The 25,911-nt window shown below is 63.5% G+C and overlaps 2 protein-coding genes across 4 annotated transcripts in view; one reads left to right on the top strand and one right to left on the bottom strand.

Moving 5' to 3' along the window:
- Positions 1-128: 128 nt before the first annotated feature.
- Positions 129-25,629, top strand: STAB1 (stabilin 1). Of its 3 annotated transcripts, none has more exons than XM_044933841.2 (69): positions 137-367; positions 4,457-4,632; positions 4,945-5,060; positions 5,270-5,355; positions 5,426-5,495; positions 5,888-5,983; positions 6,249-6,359; positions 6,600-6,796; positions 6,997-7,127; positions 7,298-7,422; positions 7,706-7,785; positions 7,970-8,107; positions 8,247-8,387; positions 8,530-8,592; positions 8,880-8,993; positions 9,071-9,124; positions 9,364-9,444; positions 9,790-9,948; positions 10,360-10,422; positions 10,662-10,757; positions 11,003-11,089; positions 11,356-11,467; positions 11,916-12,102; positions 12,205-12,298; positions 12,401-12,559; positions 13,719-13,814; positions 14,338-14,433; positions 14,575-14,622; positions 14,771-14,901; positions 15,057-15,168; positions 15,545-15,622; positions 15,712-15,810; positions 15,937-16,035; positions 16,117-16,248; positions 16,497-16,625; positions 16,764-16,820; positions 17,197-17,280; positions 17,728-17,923; positions 18,040-18,135; positions 18,228-18,273; positions 18,369-18,445; positions 18,622-18,747; positions 18,915-18,988; positions 19,115-19,189; positions 19,440-19,562; positions 19,837-19,884; positions 20,097-20,174; positions 20,288-20,434; positions 20,807-20,947; positions 21,030-21,089; positions 21,304-21,480; positions 21,564-21,650; positions 21,763-21,912; positions 22,015-22,071; positions 22,152-22,353; positions 22,621-22,770; positions 22,855-22,959; positions 23,088-23,195; positions 23,277-23,470; positions 23,567-23,711; positions 23,791-23,924; positions 24,014-24,179; positions 24,255-24,364; positions 24,447-24,566; positions 24,645-24,794; positions 24,874-24,978; positions 25,061-25,207; positions 25,290-25,406; positions 25,479-25,629. In XM_044933841.2, exons 1-69 carry the CDS (start codon positions 287-289, stop codon positions 25,533-25,535), a joined length of 7,746 nt encoding a protein of 2,581 aa, XP_044789776.1. In that variant the 5' UTR covers positions 137-286; the 3' UTR covers positions 25,536-25,629. The 3 variants fall into 3 exon arrangements, 2 of the variants coding, with proteins under 2 accessions (XP_044789776.1, XP_006044105.3); XM_006044043.4 differs by having other exon boundaries at positions 138-367; positions 4,496-4,632; XR_006547405.2 differs by lacking the exons at positions 24,645-24,794; positions 24,874-24,978; positions 25,061-25,207; positions 25,290-25,406; positions 25,479-25,629 and having other exon boundaries at positions 129-367; positions 23,820-23,924.
- Positions 25,544-25,911, bottom strand: part of NT5DC2 (5'-nucleotidase domain containing 2) — a 51,684-nt gene continuing 51,316 nt past the window's right edge. The window contains exon 14 of the mRNA XM_045163898.1: positions 25,544-25,883. Coding sequence (XP_045019833.1) covers positions 25,622-25,883 — 262 coding nt within the window. The 3' untranslated portion in view covers positions 25,544-25,621. The remainder of the gene's footprint in view (positions 25,884-25,911) is intronic.

Here is a 25,911-nt window from a genome sequence, read left to right as displayed (position 1 = left end):
TGATGCCAGGAGGAGGGTCCCGGGCCAGGAAGTCCCCAGCAGGGCCCAGGCATCCATGCAGGGGTCAGTGGCCAGCACCTTCCCTTCCGCCTGCAGGCTGCTGATACGCAGGAGGAAATCCTGGCGGGTTCCTGTGGGGGGGAGCTGGCGGGGCCTCCCGGCTGCTTTTAAAGCGCCTGCCCGCCCCGTCTTGCCTGCTAGCGAAGTGCCTGCCTCCTAGAGCTCGTTCCCCACACCGCTGCCCTGATTCTGTCCCGGACAACGTGCCCGCCAGCCGCCACTGGCCATGGCGGGGCCCCGTGGCCACCTCTTGCTCTGCTTCCTGGCTCTCTGCTTGGCAGGCCCCAGCTTCTTTGGGGAGCAGAAGGTGAGTATGAGCTGGTCATCGGTGGGGCGTGATATCCAGGCTCTCCTGGCCATGGTGGGAGCAGGGAGGGTGTGCTCATGGAGCAGGCACAGGGCTGGTGACACACACGGCAGCTGCTGCTTGTCTGACCTTCTCTGAGCCGGACGGAGGGCTGGGCTCTTGTGCCCACTTCCCCAGGCTGAGGTCTGTGTTTTCAATGCTTTGGGGTGGCAGGGAAGCTCAGCCTTCCCTCCTGTCTCTGGCTAGCCAGCCAGGTGGTGTGGGCAGCTCTCCCAGGGCTCCCCAGCCTGAGGGTTAGGGGTATGGAGCCAGGCCCATCCCCCTGCCTGGAATGAGGCCCGGTTTCTCTCTGGCCCTGGCTTGAGGGTGGGAGATGTGATCACCCCCAACCTCGCGGAGCTAACAGACTGAGAGGCTCACAGTCTGAGAGGCTGTGCGTAGGCGTGCTGGGTGTGTGTGCACGTGTGTGTGTGCCTGTGTCCTGCCTGAGAGTGCCCAGAGGCACAGTGAGGTCTATGCATACCCAGTCCTCCTGGGCAAACAGCAGCCACCAGTCACACCCTCACATCTAAGAGCTGCTGTTCGCCAAGTACACAGCCCTGGGCACAGGGACGTCATGCCTTCGAATCCTCCCAGTCCCCGAGCAGCGGGCCCTGTTCTCCGCCTGAGGCAGCCAAGGCCCAGGGATTATAGAGACAGGTTGGTCCTGCTCCAGAGCCACGCTCTGCGAGTCCCGATCCAGCCACGAGGAAGGAGCTGACAGGGTCCGAGGGCACGGCTTCGGGTTTGTGTGCACAAGCCCCCTTCGGACTGCCTGTCTGCAGATCCGCCCAGGCCCCACTGTGGGGACGTTATCCTGACTGGCGTTTCTGTAAGACCCCCTACCCTCAGCGTGGTGACAGTCCTCGAATCACTGACAGGCAGACTGAGGTCCCAAGAGGGCAAGGACTTGCCCAGGGCCCCACTGCCAGGCAGGACCAGGTGGGGACCCAGGCCTCGTGCCACCATGGGGCTCACTCATTCGCCTATGGTCTCTCAGAGGAGGGGCGGGAAGAGGGGCCTCCCCAGCTTCAGGGCCAGGTCAGGGTTGGGGATGGGCAGATCTGAGGCTGAAAAAGTTAGGGAGATGGTGGCAGAGCCAAGGGTTTCAGGCCATGCTGATCCCTGCGAGTGGTTCCGGCTCCCTCCCTGCCTCAGTTTCATCATGTGTACAACACAAGGGAATTTCAAAGGTCACCTCGTGTTCTTGTGACAGGGGTCTTTGGGGGGATACTCAGGCTGGGAGTTTTTCCTTGTCACATGTGTGCTGCATGCTAAGTCGCTGTAGTTGTGTCTGACTCTTTGTGACCCCATGGACCGTAACCCACCAGGCTCCTCCGTCCATGGGATTCTCCAGGCAAGAATACTGGAGTGGGTTGCCATTTCTCCAGGGGATCTTCCCGACCAAGGCATTGAACCCATGTCTCTTAGTCTTCTGCATTGGCAGGTGGGTTCTTTACCATTAGCACCATCTGGGAAGCCCTTTCTTGTCACAGACCACCTGTAAATCTGCCTTCTGGGCCTGGGGCTCAGCCAGCTGGGGCAAGGCAAGTAGGCCCTGGGGATTTTGTCAGGAATGTGTCAACGCTGGCCTCTCAGCACTCTCGGCACCTTGTGTAGCATGAGACTCACTGTGAACCTTAGGAAACTGAAGTTCTGAGGGGACGGATAACTTTTGGGTCACAGTTAGTGAGGAGTAGGACTCTGCCAGATGGAGGTTCAGGCAGTGAGTCAGGGAAGGCTTCCTGGAGGAGGGGGCTTAGCACCTGCCTACTCAAGTCTCTCTCAGTGCCCCTTCTGCTGGGCACATGCTGATGCAAGTGAAATCTGCAGGCTTCAGCTGGGGTTTGAGGGGAGAGGGACATTGATCTACATCAAGGAGAAGTTTGGAGATCCCTTGGTCTTGAAGGAGTTTGGGTTTTGGGCCCTAGACCCCAGCTTGGGGGAATTTCTTTCATCTTGTCTCAACAAGCTTAATACCTCGTGTCTCCTTAACTTCCCCAGCAGTGTCTCTGTGGGAAGCAGACGTTGCAGAATCAGTTCTGGATTAGGACAGGGAGGGGGGCAGTGCCCGCCTGGCTCAGACGGGTCCTGAGATGCCCTCGGGAAGAAGGGAATCTGATTCAGCACTCGGCTGGGATCCAGCTGCACTCCACCCAGTGGGATGAGTGGTGAGGTTGTAGGCCGCCAGGCAGAGGGGGCCTGAGTGCCCACCTCCGGTGAGGTCCCAGAGAGGTGTGATTTGGTCACTGGTTTATCCATCCATCCATCACCGATTTACAGATGCAACATCTCCTGATTGTGTATCCACTCCACCAGCAGGGCACAGGCTCCAGCTTCCTCCCATACTGGTAACTCGTGCCCTACTTAATGGAACCCCCTTCTGTCCAGGAGTAAGGACGGTGCCCTCTCGCTGGCCCCAGGCCCCTGGTGATGGTGCTGGCAGCTGAGTCTGGCCGGCCAGGTGGTCCTCAGGGGAAGCAGCTGCGTGCCAAGCCTTTGCCCTGAGCCAGCAGCTGCCTGGCTGGGAGTTACCCAACTTCCTAGTCGCTCTCTGGGTCAGCAAAGCCCAAGTGTCAGGATGGGGAATGAGACCACAGCATCCAGCCTACAGCCAGCCTGAGGCCTCCTACAGCTACTTCCCTCTTTGCAGACCACAGAGGGAGCGGAAAAGACCAAATCGCAGCAGTGGGGAGAGGCCCTGGGCCCTTCATGTTCACCAGAAAAGGGCTCAGGCGCTATTTCTCCTTTTCTCTCGCTTGGGGAGCTGCACATCTGTGATGTGTTCTAGGAAAGAAATATTCTGGGTTCACTCCCTTTGGAGTGTGTTCAGCATTTTTCAGATGGGAACTTCTCAGCATCTCCAGGCCAGGCCTCCAGTCCCTAAAGCCTCTCCTCATCAAAGTGCTCCTCCCTGGGGTCTCTTCTCCCCCGGCAGCCGGGAGTGTCGCTCAGGGTCATTGCTAGAGAAGACTGGAACATTGTTGCCACAATGGTAGCCCCGGTGGTGGTGGACTTGGGGGAGCTGTGACAGGCCAGCAGGTGGGACTTGAGGGCTTTCTTGGCACTTGGATGACTCTCTTCCCTGTCCCCTGCTCTGTTCTCCATGCAGCAGTCAGAGGACCCACTGAAAACACAAGTGAGTCCCGGCGCTCCTCCGGACTCTACCTCCCCTCGCTGGCCTGGCCCAAGCCCCTCTGCCCGTCTCTGCCTCATCACACGCGGCTCTTTGCTTCTTCCCACTTACTGGCTTTTACCTCTCCTGTCTCCTCTGCCAGGAGCACTGCCTCTGATCAGTTTTCATGCATCCTGCAGGTCCCAACTCAATGGCTGCCTCCCCGGGATGGGTCCTCTCAGCTCCCTCACTGCCAGCACTGCCCACCTAGTGATGGGCAGTGGCCCCCTGGGTCCCAGCTGGCATGTGGGGTCGTGGGTTAGGCCTGGACCAGGGCCTGGGGCTGCTTGGCCCAAACTCAGACTCCCTCCCACACGCCTGCTCACGTGGGTCTATTGCAGGCATGGTGCCGGCTGCTGGGCCTCTGACCTGAGGGAGCAGGCAGGGCCCTTGGCTGGCAGAGGCGGTCAGCATAGAGCTAGGGATGTGCTCAGAGCAGGGGGCCAGCTGGACGGGCAGCCCCGCAGCGTGCGGCTGAAACTCTCGTCCTGCGTGGGGCTGGGGCATGGTGTGGCGGTGTATCTCTGTCACTTAGCATTTGTTTTTAAATGAAAGGTGAGAATTGGCACTAGGCTGAGAGTCTAGGTTCAAGTCCCTGAGTGGCTACGGGTGAGGGCCACTTGCCCGGGGTTCAGTTTCCTCCTCTGAATCACCCAGAATGGAACAAAAACGCCAGATGCCCTTTATGTCAGAAGGCACAGACTCGGGCTTCTTTGTGTGCCTCCGGGCCCCCAGGCAGAGGTGTGTGGCTGGGGACAGCCTGTGACAGGCAGGGTCCCCCCAGACTCAGGACCTCCTCGATGAACAGATGGGGAACCAGCACCTGGAGAGGGGTGCTCGGCCTCGCTGTGACCACGAGTCCTGGCTGTGTGCAGGGTCCAGGCCCCTCACTGCAAACCCTGCCCCTGGGCCAGGTCCGGTCCAAACGCTGCGATGTGAAGACCAAGTTCGTCACTCACATACCCTGCACCCCGTGCCCTGCCATCAAGAAGCGAGTGTGTCCCTTGGGCTGGATTCGGGCCTTCCCGGAGAAGATCTCACAGGACTGCCGGTGTGCATCCCCACTGTCGCTTGCTTCCAGGGCTGTCCTGTGGGGTGGCAGAGGACCAAGAGGGCTTGGCAGGCCTGGGGAGATGAGGGCAGGGATTCACTCATCTACATGTCTCTTGGCCCCTCCAGTGAGACAGGTAGGCAGGGAGAAAGGAGTAGGAGGCGGGCCTGACGCTATTTACTGAGCGTCCGCCGTGGGCCAGGCGGGAAGGGATGGGGGGAGTAGTGAGAGCCACGGAACCCAGGGTGGGAGGCTGGGCTGGGGGCTGCAGGGGGTAGTCCTCACCTCACCCTGCCCATCCTTGGTCCCCAGATACGAGGTCCAGCTGGGGGACTCTCTGTTGTCCATGAGCGGCTGCAGCCTGGAGTGTTGGAAGGACATGGTGCAGAAGGCCTGCTGCCCGGGCTACTGGGGGTCCCAGTGCTATGGTATGGGGGGGGGGGTCCCAGCCCTGCTCCTCACGCCCCTGCCCGCTGGCATGCTCCTTCATCTGGCTCATTTAATGCACAGCTTGGCCACCTGACTCTGGCTGCCCCCAAGGGAGGGACCACGTCTGGGGCTGCCCAGAGCTGCTGGGCTTGGGCGAACTGGGGGTCCTCGGGACAGACCTGAGTTCTGTGGGGGGGCGGTTCCGCAGAGTGCCCTGGCGGTGCCGAGACCCCATGCAGTGGCCACGGGACCTGCCTGGATGGCCTAGACGGGAATGGGACCTGCGTGTGCCAGGTGAGGGCCTGGTGGCACTGGGTGGGGGGAGCATGAGGGGCTGCACTAACTTGATGCATCTCTCCACCAGGAGAACTTCGGTGGCTCAGCCTGCCAGGAGTGTCGGGACCCCAACAGGTTTGGGCCTGACTGCCAGTCAGGTGAGTGCTGGCCCAGCAGGAGGGTAGGGCCGGTGTCCACTTGGGGGCCAGTGTGGACCCAGTCCCTCCAACCAACCGCTGTCAGACTCCCTCTCAGCCGTCCAGCCTCACACGTCTCCTATGGGGACACGAGCTTTGCTTGATCACATCTCTAGCCCTTGCACGTGCTGTTCTTGGAGGCCTCCTCCAGGAAGCCTTCCCTGAGCCCCCATACTAGGCCAGGTGCCTGCCCTGGGCTCCCACCTCCCCTGCAGTCCTGCCCCACGCCTCTGTCATCTGGAGGTTGTGCCTGCGGGTGCTGAGTTCTGGACATGCAGAGGGCAGGGGCTCGACATCCCCGTGTGCCTGCCGGGTGGGGCCGGGATCCCACTTTCCCTGCGTGTCCCTCCCAGTGTGCAGATGTGTACACGGCGTGTGCCGCCACGGGCTGCGTGGGGATGGAAGCTGCCTGTGCTTCGCTGGATACACTGGAGCCTACTGTGACCAGGGTGAGCAGCTGCTGGGCTGGCACTCCTCACCAGCTAGAGCAGGATGGGACCTCTGCCTGCAGCCAGCTTCCTTCTAAGTGTGAGAGGCTCACAGCTGGCTGGGGGAGCGGGTGTCATCTGAAACCTTCACCGCCCACAGGCCCAGAGAGGGTGGGGCCCTGGCCAGGGTCACACAGCAGAGTGGGCAGAGCCTCTTCGCTCCAGTGTTCCTCCCCAGCCTGGAACCTGGAGCTGCTGCAATAAATCCTCTTCCTTCTCCACTCAGAGCTGCTCGCCTGCCAGGCCCTAAACTGTCCTCGGAACTCCCAGTGCTCTGAAGAGACCCCCTCCTGTAGCTGCCTGCCTGGCTATACCCAGCAGGGTCACGAGTGCCGGGGTAAGTCAGGGGTCTAGAGGAGGCCGGGGCCCCAGCTCAGGACGAGCATCCTTTTAAAGCAGCGAGTATAATTTGGCCATTTTCAGGGAGGGAGAGCTATCCCTGAGGGAGGGAAATAGGGCCCGTCCCCAAGGTGTGGATCAGCCTGCTCACCCGTCTCTGGGCCATCCTGGTTAGAGGCTGCAGAGGGCGGGGCTCCTGGGGGCCCGGCTCATGTGGGCTCTCTCTGTGCCCCCGCAGCCTCCGACCCCTGCCGGCCGTCACCCTGCTCCCCGCTTGCCCAGTGCTCTGTGGGCCCCGGAGGGCAGGCCCAGTGTCGCTGCCCTGAGAACTACCACGGGGATGGGACGGTGTGTCTGCCCCAGGACCCGTGCACCACCAACAACGGCGGCTGCCCCAGCAACTCCACCTTGTGTCTGTACAGGAAGCCCGGCCAGGTGAGCTGGCGGCCCCCAGCGCTCCCCCACTCACTCTGGCTGTGGGTCTGTCACGGCTCTGGGAGCCTCAGCTGCCCCATTTATAAAATGGGAGGAGGATGACAGCCCGCGTCTGGGAGGGCAGCCGTGGGGGCCCAGCGGAGCTTTCTGGGTTCTCATGGATGTGATGTCACCCCACCCTCCCCGGCTGCGCGGGCCAGGCCTCCTGCTTATGTAAGCCAGGCCTGGTCAGCATTAGCCACGACGCCTCCGCGGGCTGCTTCGCCCACTGCTCTGCGTTCTCCTGTGACCGCTCAGCCACCTGCCAGGTGACCCCTGATGGAAAGACCAGGTGAGCACGGGGGCCTCGGGCTGGGCCCCAGGGACAGCAGAGAGGGCTGCTGGGCCGGGGTGAGTGTGTACCCGTGCGAACCTCAGGGCCTGTGTGGATGGTGGGTGAAGGTTGGAAGGGGGAGCCTGGCCATGGGCCCCAACCTGACTGGTTTCTACCCACGTACCCAGCTGTGTGTGCAAGGAGGGCGAGGTGGGGGACGGGCGCGCCTGCTACGGACACCTGCTCCACGAGGTGCAGAAGGCCAGCCAGACGAGCATGTTACTGCGGCTGAGAGTCACGTTTGCCATGCTGGGTGTGTGACCCTGCCACCTACCAGAGACCCCGCCCCTCACACCCAGCACCCTTGGTGGACTCTCCGGAGATGCCTTGTTTCTCTGCCCAAGAGCTGTAGAAGCAGAGCATGGACTGGGTTGGGGTGCATGATGGAGGTGGGAGCTAGCCCCCCAGATGCCAATGTCCTCATTTACCCGAGACCTACCCCAGCATCCCCCCGCCCCCCAACAATGCTCCAAAACCCAGGACTGATGCCTGAGGGCCTCCCAGACCCATTCTGACATGCCCCCTCCTGCCCCCAGACCAGGGCTGCCGGGAGATCCTCAGCACGTCAGGCCCGTTCACCGTGCTGGCACCGCTCGCCTCCTCCAGGACTATGAACGTGAGCTCCCGCTTCCTCCCTGGACCCGCCCCAGGCTGAAGGGCCTGGAGAGCGTCCCCACCACCCACGCACTCGGGACCAAGCCCTGGGAGGCCCCCTGTCCCCCCATTGCTTGGGCGGGGTGGCACGATAGAGGACCGCCCGCCCTGGGCCCACTCAGCACCCCCCGCCCCTGTGCCCTCAGGCATCCGTCGCCCAGCAGCTGTGCAGACAGCACATCATCGCCGGCCAGCACATGCTGGAGGAGGCAGGGACCCAGGCTCCACGCCGGTGGTGGACGCTCGCCGGGCAGGAGATCACTGTCAGTTTCAGCCGCTTCAGGGTAAGCAGGGGCCTCGGCCTGGAGGCCAGAGGAGTCACAGGTGGGGAACACAGCCCAGGAGGAGGCATGGAGGTGGACAGAGCCTTAGGATAAGGGGTGGGTGTTTGGAGTCTGAGCCAATGATCTCATGTCTCGTCAGAAATATACCTACAAATACCAAGACCAGCCGCAGCAGACATTCACCATCCACAAGGCTAACTACCCAGCGGCCAACGGCCTCTTCCACGTCGTCACTGCCTTGCGGTTGCAGCCTCCACCAGAGCTCCCTGAGGACCCCAAGGTAAGCTATTGTTCCCCCAGCCCTGTGCCACTGGATGACCTCTGACCTGCGCTGAGTTCAGAGAAGGCCCCGCAGCAGCTCTGGGCAGGGTTGGAGCGGAGCACCTTCCCCTCTGGGCCCTCACACTCATGCCTTCTTACAGAGGACCATCGGCCAGATCCTTGCCTCCAATGAGGTGTTCAGCCGGTTTGAAACCATCCTGGAGGTGAGTCTGGGGGAAAGTCTGATCTTTTGGGCCAGGATCCCTCATTGCCCAGAATGTAGCCCCACAGTGACCTGGGTTTCCGGAGTAGGACGGGCCTTGGCCCACGCCCCTGTCCCAGAACCTGCCCATCCCCATCCTGCAGCTCTGTGGTAGCGTAAACCCATTGCCAGTGTCTCCCACTTACTCCTGGTGGGCATTCCCTGCAGACTGAGCGCCGCAGGGCCCAGGCAGGACTTAGAAGTAAGGGCTGGCCTCGGAGCCCCTTAGCCTCTCTCTCCCCACTACAGAACTGTGGGCTGCCCTCCTTCTTGGATGGGCCCGGGCCCTTCACAGTCTTTGCCCCCAGCAATGAGGCAGTGGATGGCTTGCGGGATGGCCGCCTGGTCTACCTCTTCACGGCGGTAAGCTCATCAGAGAGAGGGGGCTGGGGATACAGGGCCCAGAGCCTTGAGCAGCCAAGACCCCTCTCTCCTGCCAGGGTCTCTCCAAACTGCAGGAGCTGGTGAGGTACCACGTCTACAACCATGGCCAGGTGAGAGGTCCTCTGGGAGGGTGGCCCACTGACACCTGCCTCTGGGCCCTCAGAGGATTTGTTTGCAGCGGTCGGTCTTCCCCTGGGCGGCCTCCTCCTTCCCACTGCCATCTGGACTCTACAGCACAGGGAAGAGTCTAGGGACCAAGGTGGTAGTTGCAAGTCACCTAGGCAGGACTGGGCATGGCCCCAAGCTGTGGCCAGTGCCCGGCCTAAGGCCACCCTTTCCTCCACCCCAGCTGACTGTTGAGAAGCTCCTCTCCAAGGGTCGGGTGCTCACCATGGCAAACCAGATCCTGGCTGTGAATATCTCAGAGGAGGTGAGCGCCACAGGGATGGACCAGTGGAGGGGCTGGTGATGACCAGCCAGTGTCAAGCCTCTTTCAGACCTGCTGTTGTGCTTTGAGCCCTTCGAGCCCAGGCAGGCCCTGTGGGGGTCATGTGGGAGCAGGCACAGCCCAAATCCCTCTCCTGGGTCCCAGCAAACTCGGGGGGCTCCGTGTGGCAGAAACCTCATGGATCAGGGAGTGGAGGCTGGAGCGGTTCTGCCAGGGCAGGAGACGTTGCCAGGGGGCAGTGAAGAGGTGGCCGGCAGGATGGGGCTTGACAGTGTGATGAGTGCAGAGGGGAGCCAGGCCGAGGGTACACTCTGGGCTCTGCCACAGGGGCGCATCCTGCTGGGACCTGAGGGGGTCCCCCTGCGGAGAGTAGATGTGCTGGCTGCCAATGGTGTGATCCACATGCTGGAGGGCGTCCTGCTGCCCCCGAGCATCCTGCCCATCCTGCCCAAGCTCTGCAACGAGGAGCAGCACGCGGTCGTGGCGGTGAGTGCCGCTTGTGTGGGGGCCATCTTCCGGGGAGAAGAGGCGCCTCTGTCTAGTCCTCTAGAGAGTGGGTGGCTCTGGGGCTCGGGCGTAGGCCCCACAGTTTGGCCTGGATGTCCCCCACCCAGCCCTCAGCAGTCCTCCTGACAGGCCCTTGGCCATCACTCATGCCTTTCCACCCTGTTCCCAGCCTCCCCGCCCAGGCCTTGGCTGCTCTCACACGAGCTCTCTCTCACCACGAGGCCTTCACCCTCTTCCCTCTGCCTGGAACGCCCCCTCCCCGCCTCCCCGGCCCCTCCTGTGGTGACTCTTCTCCTGTCTCAGGTCTTGGCTCAGTGCCACCATTTTAGGCTTTGCTAAATAAATAAACCATGACTAAGCCTTCTTCTCTCCTCCCCCTGCCCTGCCCAGGGCTCCTGTGTGGACTGCCAAGCCCTGAACACCAGCACGTGCCCCGCCAACAGCGTGAAGCTGGTGAGCATCCCCTGGCCCGGCCCTTGGGGGCTGACTCCTGACTGCCCAGTGAGGTTTCTGCCCTGGGTCAGGGTGGGGAAGCTGGGCTGGGAGACTCGGCTGGCCCTGGAGGCACAGCTCCGCTGACAGCAGAAGTGCCTGGCCCAGGGGTGGGGGTGAGGTCTTTTGACCAGGGCTGCCTGGCGAGGGGGCCAGCCCAGGACCCCTGCCTGCTGACCAGCCTGGCCCGGCCCACCCAGGACATCTCTCCTGAGGAGTGTGTCTACATCCATGACCCTACTGGGCTCAACGTCCTGAAGAAGGGCTGCGCCTACTACTGCAACCAGACCATCCAGGTGAACCTGGGCATGGGATGCTCGCTGCCTGGCGACCCGGGGCACTGGGGCACCCGGGGCACCCACCAGGATGGCTGGGTGGGCTGCCATCCTCAGAGAGCTGTGCTGCATCCTAATGGTGGAAAAGGTGTCCCAGAGGGGCCTCGGCCACCCCCTGCTGCAGACATGGGACCAGGGAGCAGAAGCCAGCTGGACCTGGGGGTCAGCGTGGCTCCCAACAGACCCTCAGACGTGTTCTCTTACAGAAACCTGGCTGCTGCAAAGGGTTTTTTGGGCCTGACTGTTTACAGTGTCCTGGGGGCTTTTCCAACCCCTGCTATGGCAAAGGCAACGTGAGTCCTCTCCTGCCCTGGCATGAGGGGTGGGGGGATAGGGGCGCCTAGGTTGAACAGAAGTCACCTGTGAACCCTTCAGGGCCAGGTGCCTTTTAGGGGGCTGGTTCTTTTGGCATTGTCCGTGATTCAAGATCTCTTCCAGCAGGAGGTCTTCTGCAGGGAGCAGGAGTGCAGAGTTAGGTTGTGGGGAGAAAGGGGTGTTGGGGGAGAGGGTGTGGATAATCGCCTCCCGGCGACTGTTCTTGCCTCCTGCTCACCCCCAGTGCAGCGATGGGGTCCAGGGCAGCGGGGCCTGCCTCTGCTTCCCAGACTACAAGGGCATCGCCTGCCACATCTGCTCCAACCCGAACAAGCATGGAGACCAGTGCCAGGAAGGTGGGTGGTCCTGGCCAAGGCCCCCTGCCAGGGAGATAAAGGATCTGCTTGCAAGGTGGGCTGGGGACTCCCAAGACATGAAATAGAACCTCAGGAAAAAGGGTTCAGGCCACAGATCATGGAGAAGGCCTTGGAAACACAAGCAGGTGTCTGATCCATGCTGGAAAGACAACCACAGTTCAATCTAAAGCATGAAGGGTTTAGGTCAGACACACAGAACTTTGTGATGGTGTTGGGAGCAGGGCAGCTAGAATAGGGTGACTGTAAGCAACGAATTGCTCTGCTCTTGTTTCTTCCTGTCTCCTTTCGAGTCTGGGATGACTTGACTTTGTGACCCTGCAGTCAGACCTTTTCTGGCTGCTCCAGCCCCAGCATTGCCCAGCTGCGTCCTGGCTCCCAGCCAGCCATGCCTCTGCCTCAGTTTCCCTGCTCCGTCTGCTCCTTGCAGACTGCGGTTGTGTCCATGGTCTATGTGACAACCGTCCGGGCAGTGGGGGGGTGTGCCAGCATGGCACATGTGCCCCAGGCTTCAGCGGCCGCTTCTGCAACGAGTCCACGGTGAGCTGTGGGTCCACGGAGCAAGCCCAGCAGTGCCACCCACACGCCCGCTGTGTTAACCAGGGGGGTGTCTCCAGGTGAGGACGTGGGCTCCCTGTCTGCTCCCCTGCCCGCCGTGACCGTGCTTTGCTCAGAGCTCCCTGAGGCTCACTGGAGGCCCTTCGTTCACCCACCCCCAGGTGTCTCTGTCTGGATGGCTTTGAGGGTGACGGCTTCTCCTGCACACCCAGCGACCCCTGCTCCCGCCCAGACCGCGGCGGGTGCTCGGAGAACGTGAGCCTGGCCCCTGCCCTGAAGGCCTGACCCATGGGCTAGAGGCGGGACTCCCTCGCCCCCAGCCTGCCGCCCTGAGTCCTTTGTCCATGGCTCTCACAGGCTGAGTGTGTCCCTGGGGCCCGGGGCACCCACCACTGCGTGTGCCACAAAGGCTGGAGTGGGGATGGTCGTGTCTGCGTGGCCGTCGACGAGTGTGAGTTGGACTTGCGAGGCGGCTGCCATGCTGACGCCCTCTGCAGCTATGTGGGACCCGGGCAGGTGAGCTTGGCAGGCCTCAAGAGAGCAGGGTGGGGTGGGCGTGGGGGACTCTCCCCCCAGCTCATCTGACTCTAGCAACATCCACTCTAAGAACTCAAGCTCAGGGTCTTAAACCTCAGACACGATGCGAATCCAGTTCTGAAATGTTGAGTTGTACAATCTGAAAGCAGCGGACAGGTGCTAGATGCCAACATGAAGGTCACAATAGTTTGAGAGGAAGGTGCCAGTCTAGGGCAGCATTGTTTCCAGACCAGAAGGCTGTGACTCCTGCCTCTCAGGGGTGAGGACTCTCATAACCAAGAATCCACGAGTTCTCTGCTCTAACTGGCCTCTGGGGCCATTGTCTTATGATGAGTAGCTCATCCACTCGCTCGCTGGTTTCCCACAGGTCACCAGGCACCTGTCACATGCTAGTCACTGTTCTAGATGTAGGGATTCAGTACTGAGCAAAAGCTCGAAGAGACCCCTGCCCAAGGAGAGTGACATCCTGAAATCTGTAGACTTGTGCACATCTAGCTCTGGGACTTGGGAGTCTCAGAGTCCAGTCAAAGGATCTCAGAACCTGAAAACTTCCCTGTGAGGCCTGTGAGGCCTGGTGAGCCCGCGGACTGGCTAGCGTTGAAGAATCGAACATGCAAGCTGGGAGGCCACGCCTGGCTGTGTCAAGGTCAGCCTCTGGGTGGTCCGGGCTGGCGCAGGGACCCATGGGGCTCCCTCTGCTCCTGGACCACACCCATGGGGCCTCAGCAGAGGCACTCAGGTGACCTGAGAGCTGGATGTGAACTCCATCAGGAGCTTTCAAGTTCAGAGCTGAGGATGGAGTAAGCAGGTGGAGGTGCCCCCAACACACAGAGAGGGGCAGCTGAGATCCGGGGAGTCTCCCCTGCAGTGTGGACGCACGCTGCAGACCTCAGCAGCCTGGCCGGGCCCCAGGCTGCATGGGAGGCCCCTCTCGACAGCATCACTTCCTGGGATTCTTCCGGAGAACCAGTCTCCCCTCAGGGCCTCAGTCTCGGCACTGGAACGTGACCCTCGGAGGGTGGGGCTGGGAGAAGCTCCTCCGGGGTCTGAACAGGCGCGCGCCCGTCGCGGGCTGAGTGCTTGGGGAGGAAAGGGTTTTGTGCTTCTGGTGTGATGAGGCTCCCGCCTCCGTCTCCAGAGCCGGTGCACGTGCAAGCTGGGCTTCGCGGGAGACGGCTATGTGTGCAGCCCCATTGACCCCTGCCGGGCGGGCAACGGGGGATGCCATGATCTGGTGAGGGGGCCCCTGAGAGGTCTCCGTGCCCAGGGGAGGCATCGGGGTTGGGGGAGGCTGGCCCCCGCAGTGTCCTGTCTCCGGTCAGGATAGGGATCCTTCTGCATCCCAAATCTGAACCCTGTCACCTGCTTGCCCTTAAGACAGCTTTGACGCCTCCTTATGAAGGCCATACCCCTGCCCAGACTCCATCCCCACTGCCCGACTCGCCTCCCCGCCCCACACCTTTGGCCTGGCTAGCTCCTCCTGCTCTCAGCTCAGGCCTCTCCTGAGGGTCCAGGGCCTCCCGGCTGCCCCGTCTGCTGTGGTGGGTCAGTGTGACCCATGTCAAATGCTCACTGGTCTTGGGGGGCAGGGCCAGGCCCAGCAAAGGAGCCACTTGAACACAGACTGGGTGGAGAGAGATGGGTGGGTAGGTGGACAGACAAGTGGATGGGCCGGGGTGAATGGAGAGATGGACGGGGGTGCTATCCTGCTCGCCATCGGGTGCTGAATGGAGGCCGTGTCTGCCCTTCCACCCCAGGCCACCTGCCGGGCAGTGGGGGGAGGCCAGCGGGTCTGCACATGTCCTCCTGACTATGGGGGTGATGGCTTCAGCTGCTACGGAGACATCCTCAAGGTGCGTGGTTCCCTGCTCTCCAACAGGAGTCCTCTCGTGTACTTGGGGGTGGGGAGGGCGGTGGGGCAGTGCTCAGGGTCCCTGGGAAGGGGCTCAAGTCTGGCCCTAGATGGGTGACTTCAGCTTTTTCTCTCCCTTCAGGAGCTGGAGGCAAATGCCCACTTCTCCGTCTTCTACCAGTGGATTAAGGTAGGATTGGGTGGAATGCTGGGCTGGGGACTCACATCCAGGCCACGTAACAGCTGGAGGTGGAGGGCAGGCCAGGAGGCTGGGGACTGCAATCTCAAGGCGGTGGCTGCCTTCATGACTCCTGTACCTCCACACACCGCGTGCACAGGGGGCCGGCATCACGCTTCCTGCTGACAGCCAAGTCACAGCCCTGGTTCCCTCGGAGTCTGCCATCCGTCGGCTGAGCACCAAGGACCAGGCCTTCTGGCTTCAGCCACGGCTGCTGCCGCAGCTGGTCAGGTGGGCTGCCAGGTCTGGGCTCTTGGAGGGGGCTCTCATGCGAGACCCAGCCCCTCCCCAGAGGTCCTCAACTTGGCATGTGTTCACCCTTTGGGGTGAAGTGTGTAGGTTACACTAACCTGGTTCCACGGCCCCCCTAAACTGTGTTCCCCCAGGGCCCATTTTCTCCAGGGTGCCCTGTCCGAGGAGGAGCTGGCCCGGCTGCATGGGCAGAATGTATCCACCCTGAACCCCTCCGTACACTGGGAGATTCACAACGTCAGTGGGGTATGTGGTGGGCTTTGGGCAGAAGGGGGGCCCTATGGGCATGGGAGCGATTCGAGTGGTGGCTGCAGGCTTCAGCCCAGGGTCCCCTCACCCTGCCAGGGCCGAGCCCAGACGCTGTGCTCAGGACACATTTGCTGCTGGGCAGCGTCTTCGGGCCGGAATGAGTGCCCGGCTGGGCTTGTCCATTGTGGTCTGCATATGCCACCTGTCCCCTCATGCCTGGGCCCCAGTGAGGGTCTGTGTGCCCACGTGGTAGGTGCTGAGTCAGAGGGTGTCCAGGTCGGTTGGGTACCTTGTGGCCAGCAGCCTCTGTTGGTGCTATACCCACTCTTAAGCGTCTGCCTGTGTCTCCTGAACTCTCCCTGCTGCCTTCCAGAGGGTCTGGGTGCAAAATGCCAGCGTGGACGTGGCTGACCTCCTTGCCACCAATGGAGTCCTCCACGTCCTCAGCCAGGTATGGCTGGAGGGGACATGCGCACAGGGATGCTTCTAGGCAAGACAGGGGGCAGGGACGTGCTGAGCAGCTCCCGTGCTCCGTGCCAGGTCTTACTGCCTCCAAGAGGGGATGTGCCGGGGGGGCAGGGGCTGCTTCAGCAGCTGGACTCGGTGCCTGCCTTCCACCTCTTCCGGGAGCTGCTGCAGGTAAGGGCGGGCGGAGGGGGGCATCTGGTCAGGGGCGCCCTCACCCTGGCTGTGACCAGGCTGCTGGCTCCCAGGGCGGGGACTGAGGGCGAGCGGGCCACCCCTGACACCTGCCCCTGCCCCTAGCGCCACAAGCTGGTTTCCCAGATTGAGGCTGCCACCGCCTACACCATCTTCGTGCCAACCAACCGCTCTCTGGAGGCCCAGGCCAACAGCAGCAGCCTGGTGAGATCACCGGGACTGGGGCCACCGGGGGCGGGCCAGCCTCCCATCGCACGGCCCTTGAGCTTCTCCTCCTCGCTCCAGGACTCAGACGTTGTGCGACACCACGTGATCCTGGGCGAGGCGCTCTCCATGGAGGCCCTGGGCAAGGGGGGGCACCGCAACTCCCTCCTGGGGCCTGCCCACTGGCTTGTCTTCTACAACCACAGTGGCCAGGTTGGCACTGGGCAGGGGGTGGGCAAAGGAGACCCTGACCCCAGCACCCTGCTCCTGAACACCCCTTTCCTTTGGAGTTCCCCCACCTGGGCACCTCCAGCCTGTGGTCCAAGGACGGCCCATCCTGGGAGACCCCCCCTAGTCCATGGGGTTACGCCAGATCTGGGGCACCTCCCTGGCCTGCAGCCCCTGAGGTAAGGGTGGGGAGGGGGTGGGAAGAGGGCTTCAGCCTCTGCCCCTCACCCCAGCCCGAGGTGAACCATGTGCCGCTGGAAGGCCCTGTGCTGCAGGCCCCTGGCCGCTCGCTCTTCGGCCTGTCGGGGGTCCTGACGGTGGGCTCAAGCCGCTGCCTGCACAGCCACGCAGAGGCTCTGCGGGTAAGAGGCCGGGCAGCGCTGGCTAGCGGGAGGGGCGCCTGGGGAGGGTGGGAGAGCTGTTAGCCCGCCGAGGAGGCCAGGTGGGTTTGGAGCCCCCCGCCTCAGGGCCGCCTAATTCTCTGCCCTCTTTCTCCTCAGGAGAAATGTGTGAACTGTAGCCGGAAATTCCGCTGCACTCAGGGCTACCAGCTGGAGGTGAGAAGGGGCCCGGCTCATTCCGTCCCTGCTCCACTGGCCACACGCCAGAGGTGTCCAGGCTCCCCAGCCCAGCTCTGCTCACCGGGCATGGACTCCTGGACAGCGTGGGCCACTCGGCTTCCCTGGAGGCCCGAAGGCCTGGGTCATGTCTGCCCAGAGGAGGCCTCACCCAGACTCATTCAGCCTGTGGCCCATGTCTGGGTCTCACCCACCCTCTCTTCCTGGGGTCTGTCCTGGTCCTTCTTTGACCCTTTTGCTATCTGTCCTGTTCACCTGTCTCACCCGCTGATCACTGTAGTCTGTCGGTCTGCCCATTCGCCACCTTGCCCCTCCCTGACCGCTGGCTGAGCCCTCTGCCTGTCCCCGTTTCCAGGACACCCCCAGGAAGAGCTGTGTCTACCGGTCTGGCTACTCCTTCCCCCGGGGCTGTTCGTACACGTGTGCCAAGAAGATCCAGGTTTGCCCTGAAATAGGCCCTCCACCCCACCCCCAACTTTGACCAGAGAGGAGGTGGGAGGGGGGCAGGGCAGGAGGCCAGATCAGGCTTCAGGGGCAGTGGTGGGGGCTGGGACAGAGATGAAGCCAGGAAGCCACGGCCTGGAGGAAGGGGAAGGGAGAGAGGGCTGAGGTTGGAGGGGCCGGTGTGTGTCCCTGAGGCCACGTCTCCAGGGACTGGGGGTGCAGAGGGGGAGAAAGGGCTCAGCCTGGAGCTGACTGCACCAGCCAAGCCCTGGGGCAGCAGTGGGGCAACTGCGCCCCGCACCGTGGGGTCCGGCCTGGCCCTTCTTTCAGTTCTGTCGCAGAGGCTTGTAGAGGGCAGGCTCCATTTCTCCGAGGCCCCAAGATGCCCGGCCCTGCCGTCCCCACGGTTTCCCACCCCCTGACATCCTCATGCTCCCTGCAGGTGCCTGACTGCTGCCCTGGCTTCTTCGGCACCCTGTGTGAGCCGTGCCCGGGGGGTCTGGGTGGCGTGTGCTCAGGCCACGGGCAGTGCCAGGACCGGCTCCTGGGCAGCGGGGAGTGCCGCTGCCATGAGGGCTTCCACGGGACGGCCTGTGAGATGTGCGAGCTGGGCCGCTACGGGCCCAACTGCACCGGAGGTGAACCCGGGGGGCGGGCAGGAGAGGTGGGGACGCCGGCCAAGGGCAGCAGGCATGGAGACCCCAGAGCAGGGCACCGGCTGATGCCTGTCCCCCCCACCCCGTCCTGCTCCCAGTGTGTGACTGTGCCCATGGGCTGTGCCAGGAGGGCCTCCGCGGGGACGGAAGCTGCGTCTGCAACGTGGGTTGGCAGGGCCTCCGCTGTGACCAGAGTGAGGAGCGGCCCCCCAGGGAGAGGGGCGAGCACTGGGGAGGTGGTTCCGGGGTCTGCATGGTCACAACCATCATCCTCCTACCCTCCCAGAAATCAGTGGCCCTCAGTGCCTGCAGAAGTGTGACCCCAATGCCAAGTGAGTGAGCTCGGCCCTGGGGCCAGTGGGCGGGGGTGCTGGGGCCAGGGCGGGGGCCCAGCAGGCCTGCCTGAGCTATTGCTGTCCCCCCCCAGCTGCGTGCAGGACTCGGCTGCAGCCCCTGTCTGCGTCTGTGCCGCGGGGTACTCGGGTGATGGCGTCTCCTGTTCAGGTCTAGCCACTCCACCGCCCCAGAGCCCTTTCCATGCCCTTTAGATCCAGTCTCTGTCCCCTCTGGGGTCTCACCCTCCCCCTGGCCGTCCCCTTTCTCGCCTGCGCTGCTCCTAGTCCCTGCGGTCCCACGCCCCTCCACCCTGCTCATAGCTCTCTGGGCCCGTCTGCCCCTAGTGGTGGACCCATGTGCGCGTGACCATGGCGGCTGCTCCGCCCACGCCAACTGCACAACCGTGGCACCTGGTCAGCGGACGTGCACCTGCCTGGACGGCTACACGGGCGACGGGGAGCTGTGCCAGGGTGAGGCTGGTGTCCTCCACCAGGGCTGGCGCAGGCTGAGGGTCTGGCTTCAGTCAGACCAGGACGGGCTGAGGGGCACACGGGAGTGTGGGTGCTGAGAGTAGGGGGAGAGCACCCAGACGGACGGATGGAGGGGCTACCCCTCATCCCAGCGCCTCTTCCCCCAGAAGCCAACAGCTGTCTCATCCGCCATGGGGGCTGCCACATGCATGCCGAGTGTATCCCCACAGGCCCCCAGCAGGTGAGATGACTGGGGGAGCCGCGCACTGGGGCTGGGCCGTCCCCCACAGGGCAGGTGCTCCTCAGACCAGGCCCTCGGAGGGGCGTGCCTCCATCCAGCAGCCCCGCTGACTGGGATCTGTGACAGGTCTCCTGCAGCTGCCGCGAAGGTTACAGTGGGGACGGCATCCGGGCCTGTGTGCTCCTGGACCCCTGCTCCCAGGTCAGGCCCCCAGGGCACCCCCAGTGTCCAAGAGGGAGGGGCCAGGGAGGGGGTGCCCAGACTTCCTGAGCCCCAGCGGGGTCCTGAGTGCCTCTGAAGGGACAGCCACCTTCGCCACGAGGTCAGGTGTGAGCAGGAGGAAACGGGTCTCTGGGGCGTGGACAGGGAAGCTCGCGGCCCCTTCCCCAGGGCTGGTCAGGGCCGAGGAGGGCTGGGAGTCACTGCTGCCTCTCTCCTGTCCCCACCGCAGAACAACGGAGGCTGCAGCCCCTATGCCGTGTGCAAAAGCACGGGGGATGGCCAGAGGACCTGCGCCTGCGATGCGGTCCGCACCGTGGGGGATGGCTTCACCTGCCGAGCCCGCGTCAGCCTGGTAATGACGCCCAGGGAGGGCCCCGACCCGACCCTGGCAGTGCCCCCCATGGGCCTGAGCCATGGTGTTGGCTATTGCTCCTGATCCTGACTCCACCTGGGCCTGACCCAGTTACGGTCCATGAAACCCATTCTGATCTCAGAGCAGACTGCCCTGGCTTTCCTTTCCTCATCTCTGCCTTGGCCAGACCTTGGGCTCCCGGTGCTGGGACAAGCACCAGCCCTGACTGCAGGCCGACTAAACTCTGAGCTGACCCTTGCCTTCCCTGCCTCAGGAGCTGCTTCGGGACAAGCACGCCTCCTTCTTCAGCCTCCATCTCCTGGTGAGTGACCAGCTGGCCTCCACATCCTTGGTCCAGCCTGGGTCTCTCTGACCTGCAGGTCCCACCTGTCTCTGAGCCTTGATAGTCTTATTTGGTCAGAAGCTGGCTGCTGGTTTGGTTTCTGAGTCCAGGTCTTTCCTGGAAAATCAGTAGAAGCCTCAAGTTGGTCCCAAGTTGCCCTTCCCACTCAAGCTGTTACCCTCTCCCCTCAGGAATACAAGGACCTCAAGGGGGACGGGCCTTTCACAGTCTTTGTGCCGCATGCAGATCTGCTGACCAACATGTCACAGGTGACTCAGCCCTTGGAGCAAGGCTGGGGCGGGGTGGGCCTGCTGGGCTGTGGGCCCTGCCTGGGCACAGAGGTGGCAGTGAGGCCCCTGCACCCTCGTGACTCCCACTGTAGGACGAGCTGGCCCGCATTCGCGCCAATCGCCAGCTTGTGTTCCGGTACCACGTTGTTGGCTGCCGGCAGCTGCGAAGCCAGGAGCTTCTGGAGGAGGGCTATGCCACCGCACTCTCGGGGCATCCGCTGCGCTTCAGCGAGAGGGAGGTAGGCCCAGCTCCACCCGCCCCCGACACGGGCTGTCCACAGACCCAGCACTCCACTGCTCTCAGGGTCCTCGCCTGGGCCCTGCGCCCGTGCCTTCAAGACCCTCTCACCTTCCCAGGCTGGCTTTACTGACAGGGAGAGGACACCAGCCCTGGACGCTGCCTGCTACCAGCCAGGGGCTAGTCCTGGGCTCAGGACTTCTGAGTGTGGCCCCGTGTCCGTGGGGCTCCCACCAGCCAAATCCAACAGCTGTTTCCCTGGGCAGGAGGCGAGGCCCGCGCTCTGCCTTGATCCTGCCCACTTCCTTCCCCAAGATTCGCCCAACCAGGCCCCCAACCACTTGGCTTCATTCCGTCCCGGGCCCACCCCCAGGGCAACATCTACATCAATGACTTCGCGCGCGTGGTGAGCAGCGACCAGGAGGCTGTGAACGGTGTCCTGCATTTCATCGACCGTGTCCTGCTGCCGCCGGAAGTGCTGCACTGGGAAGCTGATGCTGCCCCAGCTCCGAGGGTAGGACCTGGCTGCGGGCCTGGGACCCTCCTTCTCCTCCCTCCCCTCCTGACCTCTCTGCTCACTGAGCCCCTGTCCCCAGAGAAACTTCACCGCTGCTGCAGAGACCTTCGGTTACAAGATCTTCAGTGGCCTTGTGACGGTACTGCCCCCATGTGAGCTTTTCAGTGTGTGTGCTCCTACGTGCCCGCACACCTGGCTACACACATGTATGTACATGTCTGTCGGCCTGGGATGGCTACAGAGGAGTGTGGCTGGTGGGAAGGTCACCCTGGTCCCTGGAGCCTCTCCCGGGCCCCTCCATCAGCCCACTGGCCTCGGCCGGGGCTGTGACCACACGTCCTTTCTCTCACCAGATGGCTGGCCTCCTGCCCCTGCTTCAAGATTCCTCCCACAGGCCGCTCACCATGCTGTGGCCCACAGATTCCGCCCTACAAGCCTTGCCTCCTGATCGCCAGGTCTGGCTCTACCATAAGGACCACCGTGACAAGCTGGCAGCCATTCTGCGGGGCCATGTGATCCGCAATGTCGAGGTAGGTGAACCCCCAGGGCATGGTTCCTACTGCCTGCCCCTCAGGCTGCCCACCCAGCTCCAACCATGGCTCCATGTGTTCAGGCCTTGGCATCTGACCTGCCCAACCTGGGCCCTCTGCGCACCATGCATGGGACCCCCATCTCCTTCTCCTGCAGCCGCGCACGGCCGGTGAGTCTGGGGAGGACACTTGAATGAGGGCAGCAGGAGGCAGTGGCCTGGACAGTGGGGTCTGCAGTACCCCTGTGACACCGCCTGCCTACTGCAAATCCCTCCCCGGCAGGGCGCGCTCACGGTGGGAGAGGACGCCGCCCGAATAGTGCAGCGACACCTGCCCTTTGAGGGGGGCCTGGCCTATGGCATTGACCAGCTGCTGGAGCCGCCTGGCCTTGGTGCCCGCTGTGACCGCTTCGAGACCCGACCGCTGTGGCTGGTGAGGGAGGCCACAGGCCAGACGCGGAGGGGGGTGCCAAGGCCACTTGGCACTGTCCTCTCCACCCACTCGACTTGCCGTGTTGCCTTCCTTTCCTCGCAGAAAGTTTGCAGCATTTGTGGGCTGGAACCCCCCTGCCCTCCGGGCTCACAGGAGCAGGTAAGGGGCTGGGCACTAGGTGGCGGGGCTGGGCAGGGCCCAACAGGCGCAGGTTTGCAGCCCGATCCCTCTTGGCCCAGGGCAGCCCTGAGGCCTGCTGGCGCTACTTCTCCAAGTTCTGGACGTCCCCTCCGCTGCACTCCTTGGCCCTGCGCAGCGTGTGGACCCGGCCCAGCCCCTGGGCTCACCCCCAAGGCCTGGGCAGGGGCTGCTACCGCAGCTGCGTCACCACCACCTGGAAGCCCAGCTGCTGCCCTGGTCACTACGGCAGCGAGTGCCGAGGTGAGTGTCCCGAGGCTGCAGACTCTGCTGCCCGGGCCTCCCAGCCCCCAAGACGGCTGGGAGCACAGCAAGGGGCTCGGGGTGGTCAGGCTGGGGTGAGTGGACCTGCAGGAGAGTGTATTTTGAGCAGGGGGGTGGTGTAGGTGGTACGGGACCTGGTGGACTGGGTTAGGGGTCCAGGTGTTCTCCAGGGCACGGGGGCTGGGGGTGCATGTGCGGGGCTCCTGACGAGGCCTGACCTCACCTCTCTCCTCACCTCTCCCTGAGCTTGCCCTGGCGGCGCCAGCAGCCCCTGTAACCAGCGCGGCTCGTGCATGGACGGCATGAGCGGCAGCGGGGAGTGCAGCTGCCACGCGCGCTTCGCCGGCACGGCCTGTGAGCTCTGTGCCCCGGGAGCCTTTGGGCCCCTGTGCCAAGGTAGGCTGTGCTGCCCGGCCCTGCCCTGCTCCCTGACCCCCCTGGCCCATGTGCCAACACCATCCTGCCTGTCCTTCTCCCCAGCCTGCAACTGTACCTCCCACGGCCGCTGTGACGAGGGCCTGGGGGGCTCTGGCTCCTGCTTCTGTGATGAGGGCTGGACGGGGCCACGCTGTGAGGTGCAGCTGGGTGAGTGGGCCCTGTGCTTGTGCCCACCCTGCACACACCAGTGCGTGCCCCAACTGCACACTCGGACGGAAGGGAGTCCAGGAGGGCAGCCACTAACCTGGATGTGTGGGGTGGGCCCTGGGGGACAGAGCTGCAGCCTGTGTGTGCTCCGCCCTGCGCACCCCAGGCCGTGTGCCGCGCTGGCAACAGCTGTGAGTGCAGCCTGGGCTACGAAGGGGACGGCCGTACGTGCACAGGTGAGCCGGGGCGGAGGGCCCACTCCCCTCCCATCCCCTCCGGAGCGTTACCTGGTCCAACACCCTCCTCCCCACCTCCAGTGGTGGACCTGTGCCAGGAGGGGCGTGGTGGCTGCAGCGAGCATGCCAACTGCAGCCAGGTGGGCACAGCGGTCACCTGCATCTGCTGGCCAGACTACGAGGGCGATGGCTGGAGCTGCCGGGCCCGCAACCCCTGTGAGGATGGCCTCCGTGGGGGCTGCAGTGAGCACGCTGACTGCCTGAACACTGGGCCAGTGAGCAGGGGGAGCCAAGCCACCGGGTTGGGGGGGGTCCCCCCGATTTTGGCTGCCCCAGGCCCCAAAGGGTGCCCACCTGCTCTCCTGCCCCAGAACACACGGCGCTGTGTGTGCCACACTGGCTACGTGGGTGATGGACTGCAGTGTCTGCTGGAACCTGAGCCGCCCGTGGACCGCTGCCTGGACCGGCCGCCTCCCTGTCACGCAGACGCTGTGTGCACTGACCTTCACTTCCAGGGTGTGCTTCCCTGCCCCCTCCCCACACCCTCACTTTCCCGGGTGGTGGCCCACTGACCATGCACCCCTCCCCTCTGCAGAGAAGCGAGCTGGTGTCTTTCACCTCCAGGCCCCCAGCGGCCCCTATGGCCTGAACTTCTCAGAGGCCGAGGCGGCTTGTGGGGCCCAGGGAGCTGTCCTTGCCTCTCTCCTTCAGCTCTCTGCTGCCCAGCAGGTATGTGGGGCCTGGGAGTCTGAAGCCAAGCCTGTGGGGACCCTTTTGAACTGGGCCTTGGGTCTCAGCCTCTGCTTCTCCCGTTACAGCTGGGCCTTCACCTCTGCCTTGTGGGCTGGCTGGCCAATGGCTCGGCCGCCCACCCTGTCGTCTTCCCCGCGGCAGACTGTGGGGACGGCCAGGTGGGCGTGGTCAGCCTGGGCGCCCGGGAGAACCTCTCGGAGCGCTGGGACGCCTACTGCTTCCGCATGCGAGGTACGGCCGCCCCCAAGCCCGCTCGCTTCTGTCTCCCCGCTGATGCACTCACTCACTGTACTGCCTTCCCTGCAGACGTGGCCTGCCGATGCCGCGATGGCTTCGTGGGTGATGGGACCAGCGTGTGCAATGGGAAGCTGCTGGATGTACTGGCCACCACCGCCAACTTCTCCATCTTCTATGGGGTACCCAGGGGCCAGGGGTGTGGTGTAGCGGGGATCCTTGTGGAGGGAACCCACCCACAACCCTGCATCCCACCATCCCCAGATGTTACTGGGCTACGCCAATGCCACCCCGAGGGGTCTCGAGTTTCTGGACTTCCTGGATGACGAGCACACCTACAAGACACTCTTCGTCCCTGTCGATGAAGGTTTCGCCGACAACATGGTAACGGGGAGTGTGGGGAGCACAGGGCCTGACTCTGCTTGCTGTGCTTGGTCCACAACAGCTGTGCTGTGCCCACAGACCCTGAGCGGTCCAGACCTGGAGCTGCATGCCTCCAACACCACCTTCCTGAGCACCAACGCGAGCCAGGGTGCCCTGCTTCCCGCGCACTCGGGCCTCAGCCTCGTCATTGGCGACCTGGGCCCTGGCAACAGTTCTCGGGCCCCTGAGGTGAGTCTGGAAGCGGCCCCTGCCCTGCTGGCCCAGCCCTCACTGATCATCACTGGGCCTGACTCCAGTCTCCCTACAGGTCCCAGGGGCAGTTGTGGTCAGCCGCGTCATCGTGTGGGACATCCTGGCCTTCAACGGCATCATCCACACTCTGGCCAGCCCCCTGCTGGCGCCCCCGCAGGCCGTGAGTTGAGCGTGGACAGGCAGGGTGGGGAGGGGTGAGGGGGCCGCTGCGGCCAGGTCCCTCACGCTCTCCTTGTTTGCAGCGGGCAGTGGTGGCCCCAGAGGCCCCGCCTGTGGCAGTGGGCGTGGGGGCCGTGGGGGCTGCTGGAGCCGTCCTTGGCCTGGTGGCCGGAGCCCTCTACTTTCGTGCCCGAAGCCGGTCCACGGGCTTTGGCTTCTCTGCCTTCCAGGTAGCTGGGCAGGGGGCTGAGGGAGGTGTGGGATCTGGGCCAGCAAGGCTGCTAAGGTCTCACAACTCACCTGCCTTTCTAGGCAGAAGATGCTGCTGCTGATGACTTCTCCCCGTGGCAGGAAGGGACCAGCCCAACTCTGGTCTCCGTCCCTAACCCAGTCTTTGGTAGCCATGAGGCCTTTTGTGAACCCTTTGATGTGAGTGGGGGGTGGCAAGGGGACCTGGGACCCAGCCTCGGCCCAGACACTAACCGACAGCTGCCCGCTCAGGACTCGCTCCTGGAGGAGGACTTCCCCGACACACAGAGGATCCTCGAGGTGAAGTGACGCAGAGGCACGAGGGAGACGGCTTTTATTGCCCGGAGAGGGCGGGACAGGTGGGGCTGGGCCTGATCCAGACAATAAAGGTACTCTCAGCGGATGTGCGCCATGTCACTGAGGAAGGGCGTCTTCATGCAGCCGGTGCAGAGCTGGTCCATCCAGAGCGGCGCCTCGTGCTGCAGGGGGGTGCGGCGCGGGTAGAAGGTGAAGTCCACGCGGTAGTTGAGCAAGCAGCTGAGGGAGGCCATGTAGAGGTCAGAGAAGCGCACCAGCCGTCGCGAGAAGTAGGTGGGGTTGTGGAAGGTGCGGAAGATGCTCCCAAACTGTGCGTTGAACAGCGCCTTGGTGACGCACCTGCCGAAGGAGACACAGGCACTCAGGG

This window comes from Bubalus bubalis, chromosome 21, assembly GCF_019923935.1.
Source record: "Bubalus bubalis isolate 160015118507 breed Murrah chromosome 21, NDDB_SH_1, whole genome shotgun sequence".
NCBI lineage: Eukaryota > Metazoa > Chordata > Mammalia > Artiodactyla > Bovidae > Bubalus > Bubalus bubalis.
Note: the sequence above shows the minus strand (reverse complement) of the source record. Positions and strands in the feature narration are given on the sequence as shown.

Bases quoted from the DNA above. Each gene is read 5' to 3' on its own strand.
- STAB1 (XM_044933841.2), top strand. From the start codon at position 287: ATGGCGGGGCCCCGTGGCCACCTCTTGCTCTGCTTCCTGGCTCTCTGC. The intron at 19,885-20,096 runs GTGAGTGACCAG...CTCTCCCCTCAG, and splicing joins TCTTCAGCCTCCATCTCCTG to GAATACAAGGACCTCAAGGG. The intron at 21,913-22,014 runs GTGAGGGAGGCC...CTTTCCTCGCAG, and splicing joins AGACCCGACCGCTGTGGCTG to AAAGTTTGCAGCATTTGTGG.